This window comes from Epinephelus moara, chromosome 17 (assembly GCF_006386435.1).
Source record: "Epinephelus moara isolate mb chromosome 17, YSFRI_EMoa_1.0, whole genome shotgun sequence".
Taxonomy (NCBI): Eukaryota; Metazoa; Chordata; class Actinopteri; order Perciformes; family Serranidae; genus Epinephelus; species Epinephelus moara.
In genome coordinates, this window is record NC_065522.1 from 21520580 (window position 1) to 21537770 (window position 17191).

General features: G+C 41.3%; 1 protein-coding gene across 1 annotated transcript in view; it reads left to right on the forward strand.

The window, feature by feature from the left end:
- The first annotated feature begins 296 nt into the window (after positions 1–296).
- LOC126403765 (phosphofurin acidic cluster sorting protein 1-like) overlaps positions 297–17191 on the forward strand; it is a 110799-nt gene continuing 93904 nt past the window's right edge. Inside the window, exon 1 of the mRNA XM_050066527.1 lies at positions 297–830. Within this exon, the coding sequence (XP_049922484.1) occupies positions 676–830 (155 nt within the window). The 5' untranslated portion in view covers positions 297–675. The remainder of the gene's footprint in view (positions 831–17191) is intronic.

Below are 17191 nucleotides of genomic sequence, written 5' to 3' on the forward strand. Positions count from 1 at the left end.
TCCTGACAAATAAAAGTAATCAAATTAATTAATTTTAGAACAAACATTTGATTAACTAAATTAATAATGAACTTCAGTAATATGAGGTACAGTTGAATAAGACACAGTGAGATGTAATATGAGATGATTTAACAGATAGTTAACCGTAAATGTGAGAGTAGGTGACACACAGGATTTCAAAGCGCACAGTAACATCAGCACAGCTCACTATTGGCCAGCCCCTCTCTGTCTCGCGCTCTCTCTCTCTCTCTCTCGTGCTTCACGTCCTCCAGCTGAAGAGGCGTAGCTCGGTGCTTTCTGCTCATTGTGCGAGAGAAATTTCCGCTTCCTGCATCGATAAACACCCCCAACAACACCAAGTTGGGACACCGAGAGGACACACACACCGACGCGGGGACTCGCCGCCTGCCTTCGGGTTCAAACCCCCGCGACCACTGCGATGTTTTCACTCTCCGGCGGCGACTAGCTTTAAACGGATCAACTTTCCGTTGACACCGTAACGTACCGCGCGAGCGTTTTGCGCGTTTGCAGCAGCAGGAGCCTGAAAAACAAGGCAAAGAAAGGAGGAGGACCTTAAAACGGGACAACACCGATACACAGACGGAGAAGCAGCCAGGCTACTACGGGTAATTCCTCCTCTCAGCTCCGCCTGAAAGCCCGTCCACAGCCTCCAGGATGTCGGAGCGAGGAGGGCTCCCGCGGACTGGGGGCGTCCCTTCGCCGCACATGCAGCCCTCCAAGCCGGTCAGCATCACCTCCAACCGGCCGGTGCAAATGAACCTGTACGCTACCTGGGAGGTGGACCGCTCCTCGCCCAGCTGTGTGCCGAGGTATGTGAAGGGGGCCCGGCGTGACTTATCATTTTTGCTGGGTGGTTTTGAATGGGGAATCACCCTGTCTGTGTGTTTACGTTAGGGAATTTCAAACACCCATGGGTGCCTGTTGGAAAAGATTAGCACCTCGTTTTATAGGACTGCTGCTAATGCAGGGAGGTCACATCAAATCTATAATTACCCATTTATTTACTCTAATTGGGATATATTTGCACATTATCTTTACTTGATTGCACCATTTTTAGCTCCTGGAGACCCCAGTTTGATCTGCACCAGTTCACCCAAATACTCATTACCCAGCAGCTTTACAGCCCTAATGTTAGACAACACACACACGCACACACACATGCCTCCTGGCTATCTTTCATACTAATAAAGACTGTTTGTATTGGGGCAGCTGCAGCCTTTCCCCAGCAGATAGCCTCAGCTGTTGCCCACCGGATCAGTGCAGACACAAAGATTGATGATGCTCTGCAGGCTGTCACTGCAACTACAGAGGGGCATTTTGTTGCCATGTATGACACCAGTATTGGTTTGCAGAAGAGGAGGAATGCTGGGAAACATGTTTCAGGCCAAAATGAATCATCTGAATCCCCTGACATGTTGCTCATCGCAGGCTGTGATGCAGTGAAAGTTGTGCACGTCCATGTGGACAATGCAGCAAGGTCACAGTAGGCGAGACACCTTATCCACCTTAGCTCAGTCCGCAACAAAGACATTCAGGTAGGCTCCTTTGTTTGACTCGGCGGCAGGCAGGCTGTGAAGGGATGCAGCTGGCTGGCATATGTCACGCTGCTGACAGAGGCAGATGCACTCGCTTGTGCGACCTGTGGTGTTTTTTTGTGCATGAAAAGACACATACTGGATATAATGTCCATATAGTGTGTGCTCCAGCATGAGGCTATCCCCCTGTGTTTATGATGCCGCGGAAATAGCCATGGTCATGAGTTAGACTCAAGGTCAAAGGTTAACCTCTGTGACTGAAGTGCCGCTCATGTGATTCACAATCTTAGAAAAGCATACAGTGTGAGAGCTGATGATGGATTTTATATAGCAGATTAAACTGATAAGAGAATGTAGTAAAGGGAAATCTCTTGATGTATATTTATTTGTCACGCTTTACAACTCATATTGCGGTTTTCACCTGTTAAACTTTGCTTGTGAATCTGCACGTTTGCCCATAAATTGTGTTGTTGTTTCTCAGTCAGCAGGCCGAGCTGCATCCTCCCAGATGTTCAGGTTACTGAAAGCAATTAGTGGGAATAAAGCGTGCGGGTGAAAGCGTCATACAAAGCTCACACACTGACATCTTAATGCTGCTTTCTAAAAATGCTTTGGGGCTTTACTGGTTAAGAAGCAAAGCCTCAAGGGTATGTTTCGCCTTGTAACATTTTGGCAGTGTGTGTGTGCACCATGCGCTTGTGAATAAATGATGCAGTCCTGGATCTATGTTTTGGAACAGCTAATATGAATAAAACATCCATTGTTAGCCTACATTTTAAATATCTTTCCTTTTGAGATGCAGATTATTACCTCCTTTGTGTCTGCGTGCTCGTATCCAAAGACGATTTCTAATGTTTCTGCGTCTTGCTTTGAAATGTGATTGTGGACTTTTTTTGGGGGGGCATTTTTTTGAGCAGGCGTCACGGTCCGTCAAATATCTTCGATTTCACTGCAGTTGCAGCAATGGAGAGACACTCGCAGAGCCGGGGAAAAAAGGGGGGGATGGAGAGAAACAAGAGGATGAGAGTGGGAGATGGGAGAAGAAGCGGTGGCTCTGTCATCTACATTTAAATAGGATTTCTCACAGACACAAGCAGCAAGAAAGTCTTCAGAAACAGTGCCGACAGCTAATCTGTGGCACTGTGTTCCAGAGCTAGAAGATCCTGCATCTACTATAGACTGAAATTCAGCCCTGGTGATGTTTTGCAGTCAGCTGAATGTTTACTTCTTGTTGCTCAATCTCTGTTGCTGCAAGAAGGACTCGAACTTCCCCCCCATAGCAGAGGTGTTGTTGATCTAACCTCTTCCTGTCTACCCAAAATGCCACTTGATATGTTGTTTGTGCAGCGCTGTGGATTGAGCTTGCCCATGCAGGCACAAACATGCAAACAAACTTGTAGCAAAACCTGCAGAAACAGTGCTCAACACATGAACCACAAGTATGTTTTGTTGCATATTTTGGTCAGTTGGGAGTAACAGGAAATATTCAAGAGCGAGAGATGATATCACTTGTTTAAGCAGGCATGAGTCAAATTCTGCAAGTATCCGTTTTAACGACTAGGTTACCGAGAATATTTGTTTTGAAGGGCACAGAAGCACAGCTATCTGAAATCAGCTCCACCCTTCCTCGCATCCATCAACGAGTACTTCTGAGGTCATTTTTGTGTTCAGCCTTCCTGACCTTCTATTCTATTGTTTACCAAGGAGGAATAAATCATTTCACTGGCTCTAAACCAGCTCTTTTAGCGCGGTTGAAGTGGGTGATTCCTCTCTCTGCAGTGCCATCAGCACACACACATGAACAGGTGCTTGGCACTATCCCTTCTGCTCGGTTCATTGGTTCCTCTCCCTCACCTCGGGGGGTGAAACCTTCATTTTCTGCAGCCAAATAATCCTACTGATGAGTACAGTGGCTGCTGCTCAGCTCACCTCGCTGCCTGTAGTGAGTAAAGATTAGCAGTTCTCAGGTGTATTTACTGCCATGTGGAATGTGGATGGTGCCTGCCAGTATTTCACACCACAAATGGTTAGGATTCCAGCATCCAGTTAAGGCCTCCCGGTGTAGCTGCTCTGCGTCAGGTATTCCAGGAATGGGCCCCGTTGCAGAGCTCCTGGCCTTGCATTATTAACGAAGGTCTCCTTACAAGAGCTGAGGGGGAATGTCCCATGACTCAGCTCCATAGATGGATGCTGGGCCTGTGCTTCAATGTGGCTTCTTAGCTACGAGTGAGTGGGGGAGGAGTCTTATTCTCAGAGCGACCACAGAGCTATAGGAAAGTGGGTAAAAACTCAACCATAGAGAATAGGAGAGGTTTAAGCGTTTTGGCTTGTGACCCCTTTAAAGGAAGCTTTACTACTTGGGACCAGTATTGGGCAAAGAACAGCCTGATCCTGTCTCTCTGACGTCAAATTAAAAAATCAACCAGTTGTTTTCAATATGATACCGCTGCAGAGCTTCGGGGCCAGCCCACCTCTTGGACCCTTAGTGAAAAATCATGTGTATTGTTGCATGTGTTACGGTGGAAATTACGTGTTTATCGCACTTCCTTATCAATAATAAACGTTTACGTACCACTTAACTATACTGCACAGTGTATTGTTTTGTAGCGCCTAACGCATCGTTAATAAATAGCCTACCGAGCGTATATTTATTACACTGTATGACGTCCATGCCACACATTTGGTTCCACGTTTAGGCTACATATGTCATTTGTTGTGCTTATCATTGCTAAATAAGTGTATTATATGTGTAGATGCTACTGTGTATTATATGTTTAGAAGACGAACGTTATTAGGATACAACAAAATGCGTTCGTTGGTTTACATAAGCCGCACGCTTTCCACCAGTAACATCAAGGTTAACAATACCATCTAATATTTCTATATAACTACGTTTAAATCTTAGGTAACATAACGTTGAGCAGCAAATAACTTGTTTCAAACAGGTTTCAATAACGTCAGTTAAGCTAACATTAATGATAGTTTGTTAACGAGATTAGCATAGATACTTAACATAAGCAAACTCGTAAAGTTAGTACAGTTTATTTGCAAACAATGTAATTTCAGCTAATGTTAATGTTAGTTTTTTAACGATATTAGCATAGCTACTTAACGTTAGCAAACTCATAAGGTTAATACAAGCTATTTGCTGCTTAATATTATGTTACCTAACTCAGTTATATAAGTTATATAATCAGGATGTGATAGCATGCATTCATTAGTTGGTTGTTAATGACATTAGCATAGTTACTTAATGTTAGCAAACTCATACAGTTAGTACAAGTTATTTGCAAACAAATGTCATTTCAGCTAACAGTTAATGTAAATGTTAGTTTGTTAATGATATTAGCATAGCTACTTAACGTTAGCAAACTCATACGGTTAGTACAAGTTATTTGCAAACAAATGTAATTCCTGCTAATGCTAATGTTGGTTTGTTAAGGATATTAATATAACTACTTAATGTTAGCAAACTCATGAGGTTAGTACAAGTTATTTGCTGCTTAACATAATGTTACCTAACTTTATAAGTTAATGTTGCTGTTGTTAAAGTCATTAACAGCCTACAACCTAACATGTAACTTCTAAAGTTTGGTAGAGTCATAATAATGTGTACCAAAGAAGTTACAATAAGGCCATTTCAACTAATGTTAGCATTAGTTTGCCAATGTTAGCTAATGTTGACAAAGTAATGAGGTTGTTTGCAAACTAATGTCATTTCAGCTACTGTTAATCTTAGTTTGTTAACGACATCACAGTAGCTACTTAACGTTAATTATAGCAAATTGATATGCTTAGTACAAGTTATTTGAAAACTTATGTCATTTCAGATAACATCAATGTTAGTCAGTTAACGTTATTGGTGTTGCTACTTTACATTAGCAAACTCATAAGGTTAGCACAAGTTAAATAATGTAATTTCAGCTAACATTGATGCTAGTTTGTTGATCACATTGGTATTGCTGCTTAACGTTAGCAAACTCATAAGGTTAGTACAAGTTATTTGCAAACTATCGCATCTCATCTAACATTAATGTTAGTTTGTTAACGACATTAATATAGCTAACGTTAATGAACTTTAGCAAACTCATAAGGTTAGCTCAAGTTATTTACAAACTATCGCATCTCAGCCAACATTAATGTTAGTTTGTTAACGACATCGATATAGCTAATGTTACGCAAGTTGAGCAAATTCATAAGGTTAGTACAAGTTATTTGCAAACTAACTTCATTTCAGCTGATGTTAATGTTAGTTTGCTAACAACCTTAGCATAGCTAGCTAATGTTAGCAAACTCAGGAACTTAGCAAACTTGTATGGTTTACTTTGATGTTCCAAGGGGAGATCGTGTGGCCTGTTAAAGCTAATGAGCAACAGCTATCCTATCCTGAAGACCAAAAAAGGTCCCACGGAGGAGGTGTGTTAGGGTTAGGAGCTCTGGAGCTAGCTTCTTGTTGTTTTTACAATTCAGTTTGTGTATAAAACATGACAATTACTGAATCGCAGGTGTTGGCAGGTGGATTTTTAAACTTTGACTTTGACAGAGCCAGGCTATAGCTTAGCTTAGCACAAAGACTGGAAGCAGGCAGGAAAAGGCCTGCTTCCAGTCTTTGTGCTAAGCTAAGCTAATTACCAACTGCCTCAAGCTTTATATTCAGCGTACAGACATGAGAGTGGTACCCATCTTCTCATCTAACTTTTGGACAGAAACTAAACAGGCTTGTCAGCTGCCAAACTGTTTCTTTAAGAATTTCCATTTGATATACTTTCACCCAGAGCAACTCACAGAGACTTCATCGTTAGAATATGTTTAATCTGCTAGATCAGTGACCCTCCAGGGGGATTACGAGCTAATTTCAAGGGCCATATAAAATGATTAGAAGAACATGTATTTTTTTGAAGTTTGTCTGGCCTCAGCACGTGTGAAATGATAATTATTAGCCACTGGATTTCCTCTTGTAATCAAAGAAACAACCCTGAAAAGAGAACTCTCCTTTCCTGTTTTGGTTGAATGCTTCACCACTAAATCTAAAGAAAGTGAAAGTTGTGGTCGCTTCATTATAAACAAAAAGCCAAAAATGTGAACCTTGATCCAAGATACCAATAGATTCTGAGTAGCTGAGACAAGCACATTCATAGTAATCTTCATTTAAACATTAGTCATGCCAGTATCTTTATCAAAGACACAAAAAAGTGAAATATATTTTGCCAGGAACCCTCAAAATATTGTTTTTAGCTGTTTATAGTGTTTGCAATTCAGCAAATGTAATGTAAATAAATGAAAACAGCAGGGAATTAAAAAGAAAGGCTTATCTACTGGCCTAGAAATGAATACCGCTGGCATGAAGAAGCGTGGTGCAGAAATCCAGGATGTTCTGAATTATACATTGTGCATTTGTTAGGCCCGTTTGCTATAATTGCCCTGCAACACAATAGTGGGACGACAGTCGTTCCTCGAGTGTCAGCATTACATTATCCACCCTGCCCCCTAAACCCCTGCTGCTGAACACGCACACACACGGAAAGAAATGGAGATATCGTATACGTGCACACACACACGCACACATGCAGACGCGGTCGTAGTGTTCATTAAGAAGCTTTGCCACTTGCCTTGGCGCTGCTCGCTCTTCCGCACAGCTGAGTGGCCGAGAGGTCTGAAGTTTCCTCTGCGGCTCATCTCGCCCGTTGGAGATGAAGGGTGATAGAGTGCAAACCTCCTCCTCCTCCTCCTCACCCTGACTTTCCACGATTGCTTACTATTTCTGATACAAGCTGTCCAACCTCAGGCCTCAGGGAGAGATGGGAGATATCGACATACATGGCCATCGTGCCTTTAACGATCTTTTTAACCAGTGGCTTTGGAACAACTCAGGAATGTGTTTTAATCAGTGTTATTTATTGGAATCATATTGCAGTTGAAACCAGTAAAATCGTCGCAGTGAAGAGGGTATTTTCATGTTTTTCTCAGCAGCTTGAAGGCTGGCAGGCTGTTAAAAACCTGCAGTGAAACCTCTCACCAAAGCTTTAAAAAGCTGCCAACCCACTCAAAAGAGTTTTCACTGGTATGCCTCTCAGTGCTGTGATGCCCAAATAGTGGCATAAATGCTCTTTTATAGACCCTCTGAGAGTAAGATTTGCAGGCTAACAGTTTCAGTTTCGAGGCTTGAAAATGAGTCAAAAGAAACGTAACCAGTATTGGTATCAGATTTAAAGCCCTCAGTGGTTTAACGTCAGCAAACGGTTAGCGGTTTCACGTTTAGTATTACCTTCTCAAATTTCAATCATCATAAAACCATGTTTGATTACTGCACTTTAAAAAACTCGCAGTAAATACTGTCCAGCATCAACCAAAGTTAGCCGCAGTCTCCCAGACACAGGCACACAGGCTCAGCATGCAACGTGGGTTTGTTTTGCGTCAATGAAAACATGGCAGAAGGCAGTGACAGCACTAGCCTTATTGTTTACAGAGTAGGCATACGGCAGGCGAACCCAGTGAAGCTACTGTTCCCTTGTCCTCATCCACAGTGACACAGACACCTGATCGAGCATTTAGAAGACAGGCTGCTTATGCACCAATGTAAAATAAAACTTGACTAAAACCTAATGACTTAGGTGTGTGTATCAGCACTTTATGAACATTTTCAGTACATTTTAACAATACCCTGATAGTCTTTTGTGAAAGGAAATTGTCATACCGTTTCATCTCTTTTCAGGGCTGATTAAAAAAACTGTCTTACTGCTTTGGTTGCTGCTCAAACAAATCATTTACTACCGTTTCCATCAGTTGTTTTTGGAAAAAGACATTTTGAAGACACAAAGCACTTTCAGAGTAATGCTGTTTCTGCAAGATACGGTTCGTCCAAGGAAAAGATGGTCCTCATCCTTTTAGTCCAAGTGAAACATAAAATACTGAATAGACAACAGACACACTTTAAATGTACTTTTTTTAGGTTTTATTTGCACATTTCTAAAAAGAAAGGTCAGACCGACATGAAGTGAATAGAAATTAAATAAATGTGCAGGTGAGGTAGAAACCCGCCGTGGGCTTTACCTGAAAGAGATGAAAAATATATGATTTAAAAAAGAAAAATGCAGCATGCATATCTTTTACATTCTTAATCAAACTGTAAACTGTGATTAGCTGTTAATGGGAAATTAAACCAAAATCAAATTAATCATTTCGAGATTCTGGATATAAATAATAGACGTGGATAATCACATCATATTTGTTTAAGTTAGGCTGCTGTTGATAAAGGCAAAAAAAGGTTGAAGACAAAATTGAGATTATTCAATAATGCAAAATCTTTTTGATACCAAACACTTTGAGTCTCATTTTGTATATAGACAGAGCCCAATCCCAATACATCCCTTGCCCCTACCACTTAGCCCTTACCCCTATGTTTTCTGCGTTCACGTCTAGGGTGTAGGGTGTCTTGATTCTTGTTGGTATAAAGGGTTAGGTTAAAGTGTTAGCGCTACACGGCCCTCCAAAAGGAGGCTTTTCAGAGGCACCCTTCAAGTGTTATGAGAAATCTTCGTTAAGATGGCTGTACGAGTAACAAAAGAAACCCACAACTGTTGAAACGTACCTTTTCTTTACAATAAGCATAACAAAAAAAAAATCTGTAGTATGCAGAGGTCTAAGCATAACAAAAAAAAAATCTGTAGTATGCAGAGGTCTCGATAGCTAACTAGCTAGCTAACGTTACATTGTTATTGCCGATTTGTGTGTAACGCTAACGTTACATTGTTATTGCCGATTTGTGTGTAACAAATATCTGCCAACACTTGTCGCGTCTGTTTACGTAAATGCTGGCATCCGATGACATATCAGGGTCATGAAGGGTTGTCCAATTTCATCGGGGAAGAATTCAGCCACCTCCTCATGTAACTCTGTTCTGAGGGGCAAGATCACATGCGAAAATGAGACGTTGGGTAAAACTAAGAAATGGGACTGGGCCAGAGAATCAGACAAAAAGTATAAGAATTCCATTCCAGTACTGTCCTCGAGATGTGCACTACATGAGTGCGTTTACGTGGACATTAACAACCTGTTTACGATCAGGTTTTTGGAGTATCCCATTTATGTGCATGTTAACAAAACATTTCATTTATGAGACACCCGAATATGCTAGCTGGAGTGCTCCAAAAGAAACCAGGATGTAGACGAGAAATAAGAATAACCTGGATTGTCTGTGCTCATGTAAACGTCATATCCCAAATATGATCATGACTGGGAGAAGCCTCGTAAATGTCCATTATTAATGTCCATGTAATCGCACTCATTGAGAGGTAATTAATCTAGTTGTGTAAGTTGTATCTTCTTATACAAACCCCATTTTAATTTCCAGAAAAAAAACATCTCCCCATATTCAGGCCATTACCTTTAATCTGACTTCCACTGTCTGTATCTTTGAAGCCAGTTTGGATTCTGGGATAGAAAGGAGCCTCCCAGTGATGAGTCCCTATGTGACAAAGAGTGTAGACAAACACAAATCATGTTACTGGTGGCTGGTTTTCATTTCTCTCACAGTGTTAAGGAGAGACAGAAGAGAGGAGGGTATATGTAGTGGAGATGAGCTGTCCTCCTCCTCCTGCTGCTGCTGCTGCAGTGTAGATGTTGTGGTTGATTGAGGCTATAACGCTGAGGAGGACGTTGTTGCGGTGCAGGTTTGTGTTTTTGAGAGCGACAGTGATCCCCCTGCTGCGGAATCACAGACTCCCTTCTGGCAGCTAGTGCACACACACACGCAAGCACACACACAGATTTCCATTTCCAAGGTGCAGTGACACCTCTTCACGGACAATGTCACTGACATATGCTTCGCTTTTATCTAATGTGTTATAAACAAGGACACAGTGGCTTCCAGTTACATAAAAGGACGCGCTGTGAGGGGGAAACACAAATCACGCTGACAACAGGTACATAATCACACACACCTTCACACTGGATAATGTTATGACAAAGCGGTTTCTACATAATCTCATTTTCAGCCTGTTGAAACATAAGCTGGAAATATGAGCTGGGAAAATAATTTCTCATCCAGTGCGTACCTGAGTTTGTTTATATTGTGCACATCTCTGAAGTATCTAGGGGACGAAGCTATCTGGAACATTTCTCTTCCTAACAACACAATCACACTGTTAAATTTTGGATATTGCGGTGGTTTATTGCACACACACGGGTTGAAAAGAACTCAACACTACCGACATTTGTGCCTCTGTGCAGTGACTGTCTTTGTCTGCATGATACATGCAAATAATGTGTGCACACGCCTGTAATCCCCTCCTGCTCAGGTTGCAGACTCTTTCTCCTGGGTGATAACACAAGCTTGTAATGCACTTAACACAGATTGACCTTGACACGGCGCCTGTCGGGATTACGGACGATAATTTATTGACATTTCTCCAATTCTTGGGGTCCTTACATGCATGTTGTAGTGCTCTAGTTATGTATGATGATTGTCAGTACTGTTGGCACTTTTTTTGATATTGACAAGCCTTCGATACCTTATTACGTAGATGGCAGTGTGTGTTTTCTCAAGGTGTTTTAATGTTTTTACCCAGCATGCATTGTGATGTGTGCTCATATATCTGATAGTAAGTAAGCAAGACAGTGTGCGGGGAATTTTTCCATTGACATTAATGGGAACATAGTGTTCAAAGACTGATAGTGGCCAGAAACCTTTTAATAAACACTTACAATTTTGAGCTGTGTTACATAAGCACTAATGCATTACCTTAATAACATAGCCATTCAGTTCTAAAATGACACTCAAAGCTCAATTAGAATTAATCTCGGAGGGCACACTGAGAGGGCAGACTTCAGCCAAGGTCAAATGGCCGATCTAGCAGTGTTAACGATAGCGAAAAAAATCAGTTTCATGAAAATCGGGCCAGTAGTGTTTCTGTAATCCTGCTGACAAACAAAGAGACAAACAAACTAGTCTAAAAACGTAACCTTCTTGGCGGGCGTTATAGATAAAAGCATATTTTAAGGGGCAGCATGACAGGTGAAAGCATTTTGGGCTATTTTGCTTCCATAACATGTCTGCTTTCAGACTAGTGGATAAGAAATGTCCAAAATACACATTTAGGGATTTATTTTAGTTCAGATTTCTGTTCTGAAAATTCATGCAAAAGTATAGATTTGCTTATATAATGATTCATTTTTTATATTTAATTACAAAAATACAAAATCAGGTCAGCGCATAAGAAACTGCTGCTTTTGGAAATTTTAATGGTATCACCACTTGTGACATTGTAGGCACCAGCCCTTCATCATGGGCATCATTATCTTGTTCATGTCATCAGACATGAACAAGATAAGGAAACACATCTCTGTACATACAGCAAATGGTGGTTGCCCAACAGATCATGTGATAACACGGAAACCAAGTACAACACACCGCAAAATCAGTACAAAATGACACCACAGGAATACAGTACATTTAGAAAAAACACATTTGCAAAAAAGCCAGCAGTGCCGAGAGTATCACCTCGAATATCACATGACTGAAACATAAGGTTAAAAAAAACATGCAAAAAATATAACATGCAAATTAAAGGTGAAATTGTAGAAGAGGAAATTTTATAAATCATATATTAAAAAAAAAATAAATATATTTTTTTTTAAAGAGGTGGCTGTAATACTACAAAAAGTAGTGATACTCAATGAGAAATACGAAATGTTAACACTGACATTTTGAGTCTTCAATTTATATTTAAACATAAAATTTTAGAAAACTTGTAATACAAAAAATAATTGTCTTAATGCAAGTAATCAACCGGAGAGTTTCATGGTGATATTTATTAGTTTTTGTTTTTTTTTTGTTTTTTTTTAACCTATTCACCATTTGTGTCATATTTTTGTCTAAAAATGTATGGAATTTTTCAATACATTTAAAGTTTTTATTCTCTTACTGTTAAGCCAGAAATCTGAACTTCAGTCGCACTTACATACGCCAGACTTTCCAGTTTTATTCCTTTCTATATTCTAAAGGATTCTTCATAGGGGTTTGTTCATATATCATTCATAGCCTGATTTATAGAACATTTTATTCCTATAAACTTGGCAAAAATAGCTGCTGACAGTATTTTCTGATTTATGGAATGAATCAAAGAGATGTCGAAATTCCCTCCTTAAAAACCTTTGACTTGTAATATGTCATGGAACAAGAACTTTGAACCTGGCTTTATCCAATGTTCAGATTTCTGATCTGGAAATGTGTGCAAATTAGCAGATATTTAATTAGATCATGCCGCATTTGAATATTTAAACAAAATTTCAAAATTTCAAAACCTAGTTATTCAGAAAGAGCTGTCTTAGTTTCAAGGTGAAACCTGGTAGTTAGAACTTTTACCCTATTTACCTGTTGTGTCTCCCTTTAAATGAAAATTACGTCTCACTTTGTAATAGTCTGCAGTTGACTGAATTTTTTTGACATTCTTGCCAAGAGCTGGAGGAGATTTATACCACTGTTACGTCTGTTCAGTCAATATGAAGCTACATCGAGGAGACGGTTAGCTTAGCATGAACACTGGAAGTAGAGGGAGACTGCTAGCCTGGCTGCGTCCACAGGTACCAAAATCTTCTTGCTAATTAACATGTTATGGCTTGTTTGTTTAATCTGTACAAAAATGACTTAGTTTGTTAGGTGGATTTATTATTTTTACCTTAAGCTAAGGTAAATGTCTCCCGGCTTTAGCGTCATGTTAAGTATACAGACATGCGCCTCATCTAACTCTTGGCCAAATATCCAAAATGTACCATAATGTTGAGCTATCAGTTCTGATCAGACTTCAGGTAATAGATGTTAACCAGTCCAGAAACAAAGGTACGACTATATAAAGAGAGATACAATGAGAAAACAAACATGTCCTCAGTATTCCTCTTGGCTCAGCAGTTGCTCCTTGACTCACGCTGTCACTCTGATACACTTACCCTGTTATGATCGCTGCATCAAGGCAGGGGCAGCTCTGATTGGTTGATAACCAGGAAGCTGAAACGATTGCCCATTCAGATAGAGGTTTCCTGTTCCACGGTTGTGCAGGGGCGGCGGACAGTGAGCTCCGATGGCATTGTCTGCCTGCGCTGGAGCTAAACTGGATTAGGCGGGTGCTCTGCTCATTAATCTGTAATCGCTTTAACGAAGGGTCAATTATGTTGTGTGTGTGTGCGAGTGTGTGTGTGTGTGTGTGTGTGTGTGTGTGTGTGAGACAACAAAAAGAGGATTCCTTCTGATTGTGTGAGATCTTTATTTTCATTGTAAATGCACAAAATAGGCCTGCAAGCAAGCATTTCCCGCTTTCTCTCAGCACCAGCGCTATTTAATCTCGTCTCACACACACACTCACACACGCTGCAGGTCACATGCTCAGTCTCGCAGGCCTAGACGAGGGGGTAGAGGCCAGACAACAGCCCTGTGCTCTGGATAACAAAGTGCAAACCAGCAAAAACATGATTAGCAAACTTGCCAACAACGATAACTTCTGCTCAGGGTGTTTTGTTTTCTATTCGGCCGCCGAACGCTGCAACACGTGCTAACCTCAATTTGTCACACACATGTTTTTTTTAGTTGTAAACATATGTGATAGACTCTGACAGTGTTGAGTTTGCTGTATCTGTGTGTTTGAGTGTAAATGTGTGCGTGTGTGTAAAGGTTGATTCTGCCCTCCTTAGGAAGTAACGGGCCTCAGTGCGTCCTTGCCTGTGGCTGTGGGAAGTAGAGCAAGACGGAAAGAGATGGAGGGAGGGAGAGAGGTTGGCACAGAATGGAGAGATAGAGAGAGAAATACGATGGAAACCATGAAAAAAGTGAGAGGAAGAACAAGAGGTCACTTTTTTTTTTTTTTTTTAGCACACAAGACACCTCAGCCGATGCCTGTGTGGGAAGGTACAAACTCACACATGTGAGCATGTACCTACAGTATATTACTGACATTGTGGGGACTGTATTCATACTGTCACATTATGGGGACTCGCCTCCTATTCAAAGGGGCAATAAGCTGATCCCCAGCTATTGAATTTTAGGTTAAAGACTTGTTTGGAACAAGGGTTAGGGTTACTGTACATTCAAACCAACAGCGACCAGAGCTTCCAAAACAGCGGAGGTCATTTAGTTTCAATGAGAGACTGGCGACTTGGGCGACTGGTCGTCAGCCGCGCGTCCAAAGCGACTGGAGCGGGTCCGGAGGGGAGTTAAAACTTGTTTAACTTTATGGTAATGAGCTCTGATGTGGTTCAGTGACAACCAATCAGAATGCTGACATGCTCCGATGAAGCGGGTCCAAGAGAACAAGCCATGTAACTTTGGTTCCTACAGCACACTTGTTCCGACAATGGATATCGAGAAGTTTATTACTTGCGTTCGCGCCCACTCAGTCGTTTATAATGTGTTGCTGTGTGGTTACAGAGACCAAAATAAAAAGAATGAGGCTTGGGACGGCGTCGCGGAGGTAGTCCATTGGTCTGGTCAGTTTTAAAAGTGTGTAATGTTGGTGATGGAGGAGAGAATTACAGGCTAATGTTGCAACTTAGCATGCAATTCTTCCTTGCTTGGTTTGAATGGGACGACATAGCAAAGCAAAGCATTTTATCAACATAGATTTGTGCTTTTTGACTGGACAACAGCAAGCAGCAACTACGCTGCTTTCATTGTGCAGACATGAGTGCCAAGGAAACTTACTGCTCAAGATTACTCCTCTCGGGAGATGCAACATAAAAGTCTAAAAGAAACAGCCATTCTTGAACATCTGAATGACCCCACGCTTTCCTTGATGCAGACCAGAGGAGTATGTTCCATGTTCCTTTGCCTTTTCAACCAAGCGGCAACCTCCAGAGCTGAAAAATAAAGCCTCGTACAAGAAACGGTTTTGGTTTTCTAGCTAATTTCCCCATGAATGACAAATGAAAGGGGTGAGTTTTTATATAACTCACCCATTAAAATGTTATTAATGCTTAAGGTTATGTATAATTAAGGGCGTGGCCGCTTTGAGTGACAGATGGTTGCCATCCGTTGAAAAGTTGCTACCACAGTGGCATTTCTCTTCTGGTGCGCTGAGCTGAATTGCAGATCAGAGTGATTTCATTTGCAGATGGGTTCTGCTGTGCCAGAAAAAGGCCAACTAGCGCAGACAAGGGCCAACAGTATGGGATACACCACACTGATGAGGGCTAAGGAAGCTCACCGATGGCCCAACTTTGACCAATGACCGACCATGTGTCAAGGGCCTTTAACTCATGCTAACTGGGCAGATGTTGAACTTACCAGCCCTACCCCTATCAATCGCAATCAGACAACAAGGTCATGTATGTGAGATCAAAGACTAAACCAGACAATAGCTAATTAATGGACGGGGGTGTGAATATCTTAAAGTGACGGTAGAGCGCCTTCAGTGTTTTAATCTGTGAAAATGATGGACAGCTTTTTGATTTTTATGTCATTGCTGAAAAAAAATCTGTCAATGACAGAAAGTATTTGGTTAACACGACCTCTGGACTTGCTTGTTGAGTTACAAAATCTTTTCTCATGATACTAAAAACTGTGCAGTGTTCTAAATGGATCTGTTACTTTCTTACACACACCCACACCCAAGGGTTTATGTTCGTGAATTCAGTGTCAACACAGTAAGTGATAAAAACACGTTTCTGTGTTTGAACAACCATATGAAACTTCCCATTTTATGCTTGTGTGTTAACATTTCCTTGAAGTATACATCGGAGTTTCAGGCAGGGGCTGAGTTGAAAACTAAAAAATGGAAAAATGCACTAGCTGGGTTTTCAATCTGTCCTGCTGTCACACCTCAGAGTCAGCCTATTGAAACAGCTCCCATTCATTTCTGCTCATTGTGTCCGGCACTGTATATTCGGGGCAGCCAGCCGCCTCTCTGTGCAAAGACTTATAGCTCATACAGGAGGATGGCGGTGCTTTTTCATCACCTTTTGCTCCTCTTGAATCTGCTCCTCGTCTCACCTCAAACCTTTCATCAGATGGAGGTGTTGTGTTACTGTGTGTTCTCACATTAGGTGCCTGTTCTCAGAGTGTTGCATTTAATTCACACCGTCACTTGAACCTGCAGCCAGCCTCAGCTTAGATCTTCTGTCACATATGGCTGTATTCATGCTCTCATTGTCATGTTTCCATGTGTCGCAGCACCTCATTCAAAGGATGATCGTGTGTGTACATGTGTAGAATATTTATGCGTCCACTCTACATGCTGCCTTTCATGGTGTGATTTACATTGCAGCTGCTTCTTGGCTCACCTTGCTTTTCCAATAAATGGTATGCAAGTGTGTTTGTTTTGTCTTTTTACATCGGCTGCTGCTTTCAAGTATCATCGTCACTGCATTCCTCGCTGCGCTTGAGTCTGACCTGTCTCACCTGCACATCACATCACATAGCGGTTGAGTATGTGTGTTGATTTGTGTGAGTTGTTACTGTTTGTTCATGCTGTGCTTTCACATTGAATGCCGCCTTCAGCAGTGTCATTTTCAATATGTGTTTGGCAGCGCTCGAATAAGTGCCCGGGCTGACCTTGCAGTTAAATGGTGCTTGTGTGCGTGTGTGTTTTTCAGTGTGTTCTTGCTGTATTCGTGTCTTGCAATATCCCTGTATGCTTCACGGAATGCAAATC